Consider the following 12477-nt stretch of genomic DNA (forward strand, 5'->3'; position numbering starts at 1 on the left):
CAGGGTTATCACCATTTTTGGCATGATTCGCCAAGCTATTTTCAAGAGAAGATAATAGATAGAAAGACAAAGAAATTCGTTTGTTGAGCCCTAAATGGTTTAATATAATAAAGTGGTAAGAGAAAATGATGGCATAACATCCATCAAGTGTAATGCACCTCATAATCACTGCGGCCATCTCCACCCAAAGTAATTTTAGGTCCTTCCTTTTATAGTCGCCGTCCTTCATATTTTTCATCCATTTCCTCTCGCTATGTTTGTCAAAGAAAGCCACAATGGCTTCTTTTGCCGCCTTCATTTCTCTATAGAAATTGTTTCCTTCCATCTGCAAAGAGATATCTCCGCAACAAAGGTTTCATCATTTCTAAACTCCACTCCAAACATTGTGAGGATGCCTTTCTCCAAACCATTCACAAAATCCTCTGTCACTTTCAAATCATTGCCATGAAGCCTCTCAAGATATGAAACAAGGACCGCATCAGTAATCTCCATCCATAGCCCTCTATTCTTTTCCCATTTCTCATAGGAGGTAGGTTCCATTATGTTCTTGTCACCTCCCATTAGAAAGTTATCTTTGCAACAATGGAATCATTATGAGATTTGCCTCTTTAAGATTACCAAGGTGTAGATGTCTGAATCATCATGTGCCAAGTGTCTTAACAAGTGCAATTTCTTTGAGTGTGTAATGTGTAATTGATTGTATAACTACCTTTTCCAAAGAATTAAGACATCTCTTTAATCTCAACAAGCAAAGTGTGCCTTGGATAGTGGAGCTTATGCCAACTCTTTGTAATGTGAACTCGTAGGTTATTTTTGGGGAGAATTTTGAAGGGGAAAATGGAATATGGGATGTATAGTTTTTCTACTTTTAATGGGTTGGGGACCTAACCAAGGATAGAAACTACCTTCTTAGAAATGATAGCTCCTTTCAAAACTAACTTTTTGCATAGTGGCAAAAGTTGCATCTTTGTATGGGTAGCACCACATCTATTGCAAGAAGTTGTGGGGTAGAGTGACCGATCAAATATCTCCCTTCACTTTCATAAGCAATAGACCCTAAGAACAACCTTATTTCTCCAAAAAAATCCCAGTTTAGGAAAGTTACAGCTCTTGGGGAAAGGAAATGTAAAAAGAATGAGCAGGTGACATTTGTCACCTTCCACTACTAATGTGGAATTCAAAGAAAGGGGAAAAGGGAGTTAAGAAGAGGTTGGAGGGAGAGAGGAGGCTTATGATTTTGGTTTTTAATTTTGAAAGTATACTTACTTGGGGGGTGTTAGAGAAAGAGGAGGAGATTGTAAAAAGTTAGAGGGCCTTATTTTTGCACATTGAATACTAATAGTTGGAGGTAGGTGGCCATAACTCCTTGTTAATTTAATGTTGTAGATATATGACAATGTGTAAATCCCTGTTAATTTAATGTTGTAGATATACAACAATGCACAAATTTTAGTGAGCATACATCAAATGTGTTCTTGTGTTATCTCATGCATTGTGAATGTGTTAATGTTTAATGAGCATGTGTATGTGTGTTTTTACATTATCCCATGCATTGCAAATGTTGGTGTTGTGTTTTCGAGGGTGTGAAGGAAATGGTCACCCTTGGGAGGGAAGAGCAACCTTGAGGCTTAGAGAGGAGCGACCAATATAGCTGGTTGAGAACTCCTCTCATGAAGAGCAAGCAATAGAAAGTGTATGAGTACCCTAAGTGCATGTTTTGTAGGATTGGGTATTAAATTTCTAGGGGTATGAGTACCCCTTGTTCATATGAAAGGAAATGTGTTGGTAGTATATGTGCATAGACATTATGGAAGGAAGGGGCATGAGTACCCTTGGTATTATTAGAAGAATGGGCTAAATTGGATGGAAGCTATCGGTCTTGGAAGGGTGTATTCATGATGTTTCCCTTTCTTTTGCATGTTGGATCAGCACGCTTGAGTGTAACCTAGTTTATCTCTAGTCTTCCAACTTAGGGGTGGCCTATCTTTAGTCCTATGGCTTGGAGGTCATCTCCCATGATTTGATGGAAAATATGGCATATTTTGTGTAGATAAAGAAATCTGGAACCTTCAAGATGGAGTGGGATTTGCGTAAGCAAATTAGTTGGTTTTTCGATTGGGATTCACCTTAGTAAATTTTTAGGGTATTAAACACATCAAAGTGTTACAACATTCCCAACAAGAGATGAGATGCATCCATAGGTGTACCATCACATATGATCTCATTTTTATATAAACCCATTTGCAAACCCATTAAGCAATATTTATTTACCAGTAATTGATGTTTCTTTTGTAACCACTATCAACATTTACTTTACAAAACATTCCTTCAAATTTGCATATAATTTAAAAAAGGCTCCTTTATACCGGCTTGTTCTCATGCATGGCTAGTTTCATTAATATTATTTTAAAAATAAGAGCTTATAGCCCCTTTAGCTCCTTTGCATGTTTGGTTGATGTGCCATTTTGTTCATTTGCTTGAGCTATGTTGTTTCTAGCCATGACAACTTGTACCTTTTATCTCATTTCTTGTGATAACATGATTTCTATGTAGGTTTTTTTTGAAGGTTTTATCCTAAGCTGTTCCTTTTTAATTTCTAGTTTTTCCTTGTTCGATGGTTTTTGCTTCATTATTGTTTTATTGTCATTTGTTAGGTATTTTGTTAGTGTTTCTTGTTTTTATTTATTTATCATTTGGCTTCATCACTATTTTTCTAATGCTCTCCTTCTTGTGTGTTATATTAGGACATTACGTAATGCATGTTTTCTTTCATTGTAAGATTTAATATTTGGCTTACATAGTCAGGGGTTAGTTTGAAGACAAAAACACAACTATGACACATGTGAATTTCCTTTAAACTTGTGCATAATTTATAATGCATGTTTCCTAGTCTATGATATTTCTACAACTTCCATATTGTATGTGCTAATTTTGTGATACAGGTGCCTATTTTACCATATATGCCCTATATGTTGGTAAATATGTCACTTCTTTATCTTTCTAGACTTAGTTTTAGGTAATTGCACGACTAAATTTTTTGGTGTTATGAAATAGATTATATTGAAGATATCTCAAAATATAACTTGTAGGTTCATATGACATAGATATTTACTAAAAAATACTAACTTATGGTTTATACAACATTAGAAGAATATTACTTTTATCAAACCCCCCCTTTTTTTTAATGTGTATCATATATTTTCTTACTTTATTAGAGTTGAATTTGAGGAGTTAAATTAACCATACACTTTGATTTTGGTTTTATAATTACCAAGCGTCTAAGTTCAATTCCAAACTATTACTTGTGTGTGTTCTCCCCTCACATTCTAGGGTGATCTTGGGGGTAAACAATAAGTGTTAATTTATTTTATTTTAATGAGGTATAATTAGGGATTTCATCACCCTAAGGGATAACCTAAACTATACACTCTTGTAGGGTATAAAAATAGGGAGAATAAAAGTTATACCCTGAAGGATCCATTGTCCTAAGTAGAGCACATTTCTGTCTATCCAAATCTATTAGATCTTGATAGTGTTGGTCACAATTTTTTTTTAGTTTTGAATCCCAAAATATATACCTCTTACTAAGCACCATGGATATCAAATTCAAGGGAAGCTTTTAACCAGTATATAATCATATACGGAACATTTTAATCAATTATTGAGGTAGATAAAATGGCCTTCACTTCTATCTCTAATAAATCAATGGAGAATTCCCTAAATAGTTAGAAGAAATATAACCACAAATGTTAAACACATAATCTAACCCAAAACACACCCATTGCATAGTGGATCCCTATTTTGATTATATACATTTCTTTATTTGCATCATGTCTCATTGGGTTGCGCGACAACCAACATTAGAAAGGCTCCAAGGAAATGCAATTTCATGTGCAACTTTAAAAGGGTTATAGGGATGTGCTACAATGATGATTAAAGTACCAACTGTAAACCGATCATATTCAAATTTCCTTCTTGTGCAACTACACCTTTGAGGAGATCAATTGTCTTGTATAGTATATAAATGATGTAAAAGTCCACCATATTTACATTCAAGTATCAATGTGACATCTTGGAAATTATAAGGATTATAACTAGAGTTTGGTATTCAAAAATTGGAAATCTAGGGTTTTACATGAAAAATAATGCAGTATAAGTGTCACCAAACATAACCTACATTGAAATTTCATTTATAGAAGTGTCTAGCATAGATCTTTACTTTTACATAGATTAAGGAGGTTGTTTTGCCAAAAATGTGAAATTTGAAATTCAAATTAGAAAGTGACAAGCGTACAATTTTGTACTTGGTTTGATATAGAATACAAGTTAGATCAAGGTAGAAACAACTAAATGGAGGTATATGATTAGAGAAGTGTGATAGTTAGGTAGTTAAAATGAATTTAGTGTTGTGTCTATTGTGAATAGACTGTTCAATGATAAATGTATAGAGATATTTGTGCTTAGAAATAGATAATGAGGCTAGTACAATGAGCCCAAATTCACACAACATTGTGTCATTTGTGTTAATATATTAGCTCAAAATAGGGATAAAATTAAATGAGAAATGACATGGGTATGCAAATTTTTCCATTATGCTATTGTACAATTAACTTTACGTATGCTATGCACACACATTTTGGCCAAGAAGTGATATTTTAAGAATTTTATCTTTTTCACATGTTGATTTTGCAAATTTATTTAATATGATAAATAATTTATCTTTTAAAAAATATACATATCACCCTAACATTTAAATAAACCAGCAAAATAATAAAAGTAAGTACTATATAGTGTAAAACATAATTACCAAATCAAACACTTGTACATTTACGTCCTCATAATATGCATCTCTTTTTTTATAAAACCTTACAACATGCATTTTTGTTATAATATGAATTTAATTTATAAAGGAAGTGCACTTTTGTATGAAAGCTAATTGAAACTCAAATTTAATTATTCTTGTAAATTTTATTACAATGTGCTATCTTGGAAAGTATTTATATTCATAAGATGTAAGAGGTAAAATTGAAATTACAATTTCACACTTTATCAAATACATTAGCATGTTTGGTATTATTTAGTTCTAGATGATAAATGAATGAAAGTACAACTAGTGTTCCAATTATTTCAGCATGGTCTTGTCAAAATTTTTAGAGATTGTACGTTCTTGAAGGATATGAATTCCCATATACCTGCACATATTGCATGATCAACATGTACCGTTAATGTTATATAATGAGAGAATTAAAAAATAAATAATCTAATTAAATTATTAAGCTAAATAAATACCTTTCAAGCATCATGGTTTTGGCTTGTGGGCTGGTACCAAAGGGAATCCTTATAGATCGAGCCATCCACAACCCTGAGATTATCAACACCTTTCACCATATATCTTTTATTAACCACTAAACCAGCTTGACAACTTCCATCATAATGGTAAAATGTCCCCAGTGCTTCTTTTCAGAGCTTGGCCAAGGCATCATCATTTGATTGATTCTTTGGTAATGCTATTCTGAGGAATTGAAGTGTTTCCAGAAATTTCCACTATCAATAAATGCAAACTCTTGAATAGAAGATGACATACTTAGATTAACCATTACTTTTATACCTTTCACACATTTTTGTAGATCAAGAGAGTGCGAATAGTAGCTGTAACGAACATAGGGATTATCTTGAGGATCTACACTTTTCAGCCAAAGGTCACCCCATGATAAGGGAGATGCCAACTTAATATCAAGAACAACTAAATATTGTGTATTTGTGCCATTATTCCATTGGATAAGGCTACCACTTTCGATGTAATTTTATGAATTGTCTAAAATCCCCACTACTTGTGTATAAGAATATTCAAGTGGGTTTGAGGATACTATAGTGAAGCCATCACTAGGATTATCTAGAACTTTTTTGAGATTTAAAGAATTTTACGTCGGCCTCCGCTTAAAATGATTTCAAGCTCACCGACAAATAAATATAAATAGACTATTCCCTTGTATAATGAGCACAACTCTTGATGTAGAGTTGTGAATTGTCTACAATGCCCATTGCCGATGTATAAGCAAATTCAAGTGGTTTTCGAGATTCTGTAGTGAATCTTGTACTTGTATTATCTTGAACATGTTTTCTTATTGAAGGCAAATCTAAAAGAATTGTAATATTGAATTTTTTAAGTTGTTTTCTTGGACTGATTTTACTTAAGATTTGAATTTATGGGCTACCTATGCTTCTTGTTGGCAAAATCACCTCACTATTGGTCTACGATTGATTAGGTGACCTCTTAAGGGCATGTTTGGCCCACCATGAACCTGCACATACCCAACTACCTTTGGTCAATGCAGAGTTTTGACCACAAAACAATGATAGTGATAACATGATGTATTATACTATCCTGTAACATTGTGTCACTAACACGATGTATTATGTATTACTGCAACTACACTTTTTCTGAGCCAGGCCAGTTTGTCCAATGCCTTCACCACTTTATGACCCATGTCTTCTTTGTCTAATTCCACGACCAAGAAAAATCCCAATTGTCTTCTTTGTGGCCTTAGACTAAATGCCTTTACTAGCTACATGCTTGTACAACTTGCACACATACAATCAAATCTACTCAACTAATTGCTAGTATGATACAACACCATCTCAATGAATCTAATCTTCCTCTGGGGCACTTATCCTCCTACATCTCCACCCACTACTATATCTGTTCACATCAATGACAATTCAATGCCAACACTTCTAACTCATCATCGGAAATAGCAACATCATCTTTAACATAATAGGATTTCTTATTGAATTTTCTTTATTTTCTTTAAACTTTTGTGTTGCTCCTCTGTTTGGACATCTAGATGCATAATGACCAATCTTTCCACACTTAAAAAATTTAAGAGGTAACACACCTTTATACTTGTTGGTTCCTCTCTTTAGCTTTCTTACAAATTTTTGCTTCCATTTCATCCAGGATCTCATCACCTGAATTTTCATCCATATCTTTTGGGGTTTAAAAGGCTATCTCCGTTATTGCTTTGTCTTTGCCAAACTTCCTCATCTCGAATGTAGTCAAGGTGCCATACAATCATTCCCTGGTGAACTTGGAGGGATCATAAGTTTCTTCAATGGAAGAAATCTTATCATTGTAACACTCTAGTAAAGTCCTCATAATATTTTCCGTCATATCCTTATCATCCAAGGTGTCGCTAAGATCTTTGATGTCATTCACTACACCGTCAACATTTTGAAAATAACTTGTTATGTCTTCACCTTCTTTCATCCTTAAGTTCTCATATCTGCCTTTAGCAGTATGCATGTTAGCTAGTTTATCTCTGTAATTTCCTTCATAGCCATGTTTTTCAATCATTTCCAAAATTCATAAGCACTATCGAATGGAACAACCTTCACCAATTTAGTTTAGCTAGAGCATTAAAGATAGCATACATTTCTTGTTCATTTTCTTCAGAGGCTTCAATCTCACTTTCTAGGAACCAAAGTCTTGATACCAATTGTGATGCAATGATGCAGGATATGGGATACTCAATGATGATAAAAAATAAAATTTATAAATTCTTGAAACATAAAATATAAAGTTTAAGAACTCTTGAAACCACAACATAAGAAGAAAATGTTAAAAAATATTTAGCAGGCTTTCGAGTATGTTGACCCCTTGTATTTTCTTTTATTTTGTTGTTGGCTAGATATTAATTTGCATATAGTTCTCTCCTAGTGTTGGTTTCTTTTTTGTTAAGGATTTTGAGGTCCCTTCAAGACCCATTTTACTCTAATAAAAAATATAGGAATAAAATATCATTTTTTTGACTTAATTTTTGGGGTTTAGATATTTGGGATACCTCATGTCATTGGGAATGAGAATTGACAATGTCTAGTAGCTTGCCAAAAAATTGAAATGGTGAGAAAGGATGTAGAAAATGGGGAAACAATTCTTAGTGGTCAAAGAAATTGTAGAAGGTTAAATCTGAAATCCCATAGACAAGAATTGATTATGGATAATGAATTTAAAAGTAAGGATTCCAAAAAATAAAGAAAACAATTCTATTAAATTGAAAATTTGGCACAAAATATATGAAGACAAGAGAAACTCGCATAAGTTTTCATTCAATGGGTGAAAGGAAAGAATTTACTCTATATAAAACATAGTCTAAAAATTACAATACAAAGCAACCATATTTTACTAATAAGGGTTCAAGGATCAAGAGGGCTCGGGCAGTTTAGGAAAAAATAGTCTAAAGGTTCAAATTCTACAAAATTGAAGAATTAGGAAGTTGAAAGAAATGACTTGGAAAAGGAAAAATAACTTAGAAAATTTTAAAACTTTATGGATAACCAGATGTAGGTACTAGTAAAATAAAGAAACACATTCAAATCTAAAGACACACATAGAATCTCGTCCAAGGCTATAAATTGACTAAATCACTCATACTTTAAATATTATTTCTCTTCCCTATTTCTTTTGAAAATAAAACAATATAGAATTAAATATTTGAAGGAAAAGAAATTGTCAAGATTTTGCATGAGATATATTTAAGGGCAATGTTAATAAATCTTTGGCTTCTAATGGTATTTTTTATTTTATTTCATTTGTGTTTCCTCTTAGTACAAAGGACTATCATTCACATGTAGGGCTACCTTAAGTATATTTCCTTTTATCACAAAGTGTGTAATGGAATCATTTTATTTGACATGTACACTAGATTAAATGTCTGCTTATTTAAACATAATGTAATATTCAATGTTTGTTTTATTTTATAAGCATACATTCAATTTGGGATTCTGTTGAGGCACATATTTATCATATAAATATGCTCAGGTCTAGAACTTAGCAAATTTGAACATATTTTATCCCTATCCGTGGCATTAAGAAATGAAGAAACTATTGTAAACGACCTACCTCTATCAAAGACAAGTTGGATGAAAGAGTCAATCTCCATCAAACTAAATCCATCTATAATATAGTTGCCAAAAAAATAATTTTTTTTGCATGGACTTGTAACCTTATAAACTATTCCCAAGAGGAAAATATTAAATTTACTATGTGGAACACCATTGCGATCCAATTATAAGTATAGGGATCCTCTTCCTTGAAAACGTGTTTCTCGTTTTTTTGTGACGTTCCATTGACCCATATATATATATCTGTGCGTGTGTGCGTGTGTGTAATTAAGCATTCAAATTTTATTCTAAAATTTCTTAAAAAATATATCATGTTAATATTTATAAAAATAAAAATTATAAACATAACTTACATTAAAATTTCTTCATTATTTTAAGTTAATTTGAAATTTAAAATATAAATATCACTTTTAGCTTGTGAAGTTGGCAATTCCTTCATAAATGCATCTAGCGTAGATCTTTACTTTTACATGGACAAAGGAGGTTGATTTACCAAAAATATGAAATTTTAAATTCAAATTGGAAAGAGACAAGTTTACAATTATATACTTGCCTTGATATAGAATATAAGTTAGATCTAGGTAGAAAGAACCGAAATGGAGGTATATGTTTAGAGAAGTGAGATAACAATGTAGGTAAAATGAATTTAGTGGCGTGTCTATTGTTAATATATTATTTAATGCTAAGTTTATATAGATATTTGTGTTTACAAATAGGTCATGAGGCTAGTAAAATAAGCCCAAATTCACACACTATTGTGTCATTTGCGATTGGGTATTTGTATTAATAAATTTTTTCAAAATAGGCATAAAACTAAATGACAAATGGCATGGGTATGCAGAATTTGTGATCATACTATTGTACAATTCATTTTAGTTATGTTATGCACAAACATTTTGGCCAAGAAGTGATATTGTAATAATTTTATCCTTTTCACATGTTCATTTCTTAAATTTATTTAACATGATTTTCTTAAAAAATATACATCTCACCATAACGTATAATTAAACCAACAAAACAAAAAAAGAAGTACTATATAGTGTAAAAAATAAATACCAAATTAAACACTTCCACATTTACATCATCATATAACAATAAATTATAAGAAAAATTATGTATTCCTTTATTTATAAAACCTTGGAACATGTATTTTTGTTATAATATCAATTCAATTAAAAAAGAAAGTGCACTTTTGTATGAAAGTTAATCAAAGCTCAAATTAAATTTATTCTTGTAAATTTCATAACAATGTGCTATCTTGGAAAATATTTATGTTGATAGGAAATAAGAGGTAAAATTGAATTATTTACAATTTCACACTTTATCAAAAACATTACCATGTTTGGTATTATTTAGTTCTATGATAAATGAATGTGAGCACAACAAGCGTGCCAATTATTTCAGCATGGTCTTCTCATAGTTTTAAGAGATTGTGCGTTCTTGAAGGATATGAATTCCCATATACCTGCACATATTGCATGATCAAAATGTATTGTTAATGTTATATTTTGTGAGAATCGAAAAAGAAATAATGCAATAAAATTTTTAATAAAAATAAATACCTTCCAAGCATCATGGTTGTGGCTTGTGGGTTGGTACCAGGGGAATCCTTATAAATTGAGCCATCCACAACTCTGAGATTATCAACACCTTTCACCAGATATCTTTCATTAACCACTAAACCAGCTTGACAACCTCCATGATAATGGTTAAATGTCCCTAGTGCCTCTTTGCAAAGCTTCGCCAAGGCATCATCATTTGATTGATTCTTTGGTAATGCTCTTCCAAGGAATTGGAGTGTTTTGGAATTTCCACTATCAGTAAATGCAAACTCTTGGATAGAAGATGACATACTCAGATTAACCATTACTTTTATACCTTTCACACATCTTTGTAGATCAAGAGAGTGTGAATAGTAGTTGTAACGAACATAGGGGTTATCTCGAGGGTCTACGCTTTTAAGCCAAAGATCACCCCTTGATAAGGGAAATGCCAACTTAATATCAAGAACACCTAAATATTGTGTATTTGTACCATTATTCCGTTGGACAAGGCTACCACTTTCGATGTAATTTTGTGAATTGTCTAAAATGCCCGCTAATTGTGAATAAGAATCTTCAAGTGGTTTTGAGGATACTATAGTAAAGGCTGCACTAGGATTATCTTGAACTTGTTTACCTACAAAAGGTGAATCTAAAAGAGCAGGAATATTCATTTCTTTGAGTTGTCTTTTTGGACCAATTCCGCTTAAGAGGAGAAGTTGAGTGCTACCTATGCTTCCTGCTGACAAAATCACCTCACTATTGATTGACAATTGGTTAAGTGAAATTTGATAAATGAGACCATCATTATTGCTTCTGAACTCCACTCCTCCGCTAGCCTTTGGCTTTCCTGCAATATAGATTGTTGATAATATCACATGCATACACATAGATAGATATATGAAATATATTTCTGAATATTTTGTAAAAGAATAAAAGGAATACTCATCAAAGTAAAGTAGGGTAGGGGAATTCTGAAAGCAAAATATGAATTGGTACCTGATCCGAAACTGAAGAGTATTCTGCTGGCAGTAGCATTGAGAAGAACTACAATATTTTCTGGATTTGCATACTGGAGTAGATCTGCGGCTGTATGTCTCTTTCCATTCTCGTCAAAGATTGAGCCACTGATCTTGGTGCCAACCAAATGATCGAAAGTGTGGCCGTTGTAAGGAAGAACTCCAGCTTGAAGAAGCCCATCCTTGGTAGCAGAATTCCAAGTAGAAAGCTTGTATTGTTGGAAGGCATTCAACCGTTCTACCCATTCATATGACTCATATACAAGTTTCTCATCCCACTTTATTTTCCGAATATATTCAGTGCTCGCCCTGCTGTAGACTCCACCGTTGATGGCTGATCCGCCTCCTAAAACTCTCGCCCGTACCAACTGCACTCCATCTTCTGAGACAAACCCCTGCGCTACGTTGGGATTAGTTGTGGGAGACCCTCTGAAATCCTCCACATCGGGAATTCCGTAAGGAGAGTCTCCCCTCTCCAATACTAAAACAGAGTAGTGCTGTGAGAGAGTTGCTGCCAGGGGACATCCCGCTGTACCTCCTCCAACCACAATGTAATCATATGATCTTGAAGCTGCCTTTTGAGCATCTGCTGTCATAAACGAATATGGGTACTCTGCAGTTGCACACAGAATCGTCAATGTCAAAAACAATCCTATGCTAAGAAACAACTATATTGATTCCAAACAGAAGTTTTTACCCACCCGGATTAGATGTTGCTGCTTCTGAACAGAATTGATGTGTAAACATGAGCAGGCATGAAATCAGAAGAAATAATTTCTCCATACTGAATGTGATTAACCAGTCTAATTCTTCTTCGAATGAATGTTTTGTGATGTATTTGCAATCGTTGCACCTATTTATAGATATTGTCTTTGAAATAGAATAAGAACAGTTCACGCGTATCTATCCATATGGATAGTATCGAGAATTTACTATGCATATTTATCCAAATTTTATATTGTCCTTGGTGGTTTTGTCAAACAAATCCCGTGATTGAAAAGTTCAAATTAGAAAAT

At 32.9% G+C, this 12477-nt stretch overlaps 1 protein-coding gene across 1 annotated transcript; it reads right to left on the reverse strand.

Moving 5' to 3' along the window:
* Positions 1-10323: 10323 nt before the first annotated feature.
* Positions 10324-12244, reverse strand: LOC131059478 (protein HOTHEAD-like). Its single transcript, XM_057992641.2, has 4 exons — positions 12163-12244; positions 11442-12074; positions 10464-11292; positions 10324-10366 (listed from the first exon to the last, which is right to left on the reverse strand). The coding sequence occupies exons 1-4, from the start codon at positions 12242-12244 to the stop codon at positions 10324-10326; spliced, it is 1587 nt and encodes a 528-aa protein (XP_057848624.2).
* Positions 12245-12477: the final 233 nt, after the last annotated feature.

The sequence above is a fragment of the Cryptomeria japonica genome, unplaced genomic scaffold (assembly GCF_030272615.1).
Source record: "Cryptomeria japonica unplaced genomic scaffold, Sugi_1.0 HiC_scaffold_44, whole genome shotgun sequence".
Classification (NCBI taxonomy): Eukaryota; Viridiplantae; Streptophyta; class Pinopsida; order Cupressales; family Cupressaceae; genus Cryptomeria; species Cryptomeria japonica.

Coding starts and splice junctions, on each gene's coding strand:
- LOC131059478 (XM_057992641.2), bottom strand. CDS start 12,244: ATGGAGAAATTATTTCTTCTGATTTCATGCCTGCTCATGTTTACACAT. Junction 12,075..12,162: donor AGCAGCAACATCTAATCCGG/GTGGGTAAAAAC, acceptor GTGCAACTGCAG/AGTACCCATATTCGTTTATG. Junction 10,367..10,463: donor ACAACCATGATGCTTGGAAG/GTATTTATTTTT, acceptor CAATATGTGCAG/GTATATGGGAATTCATATCC.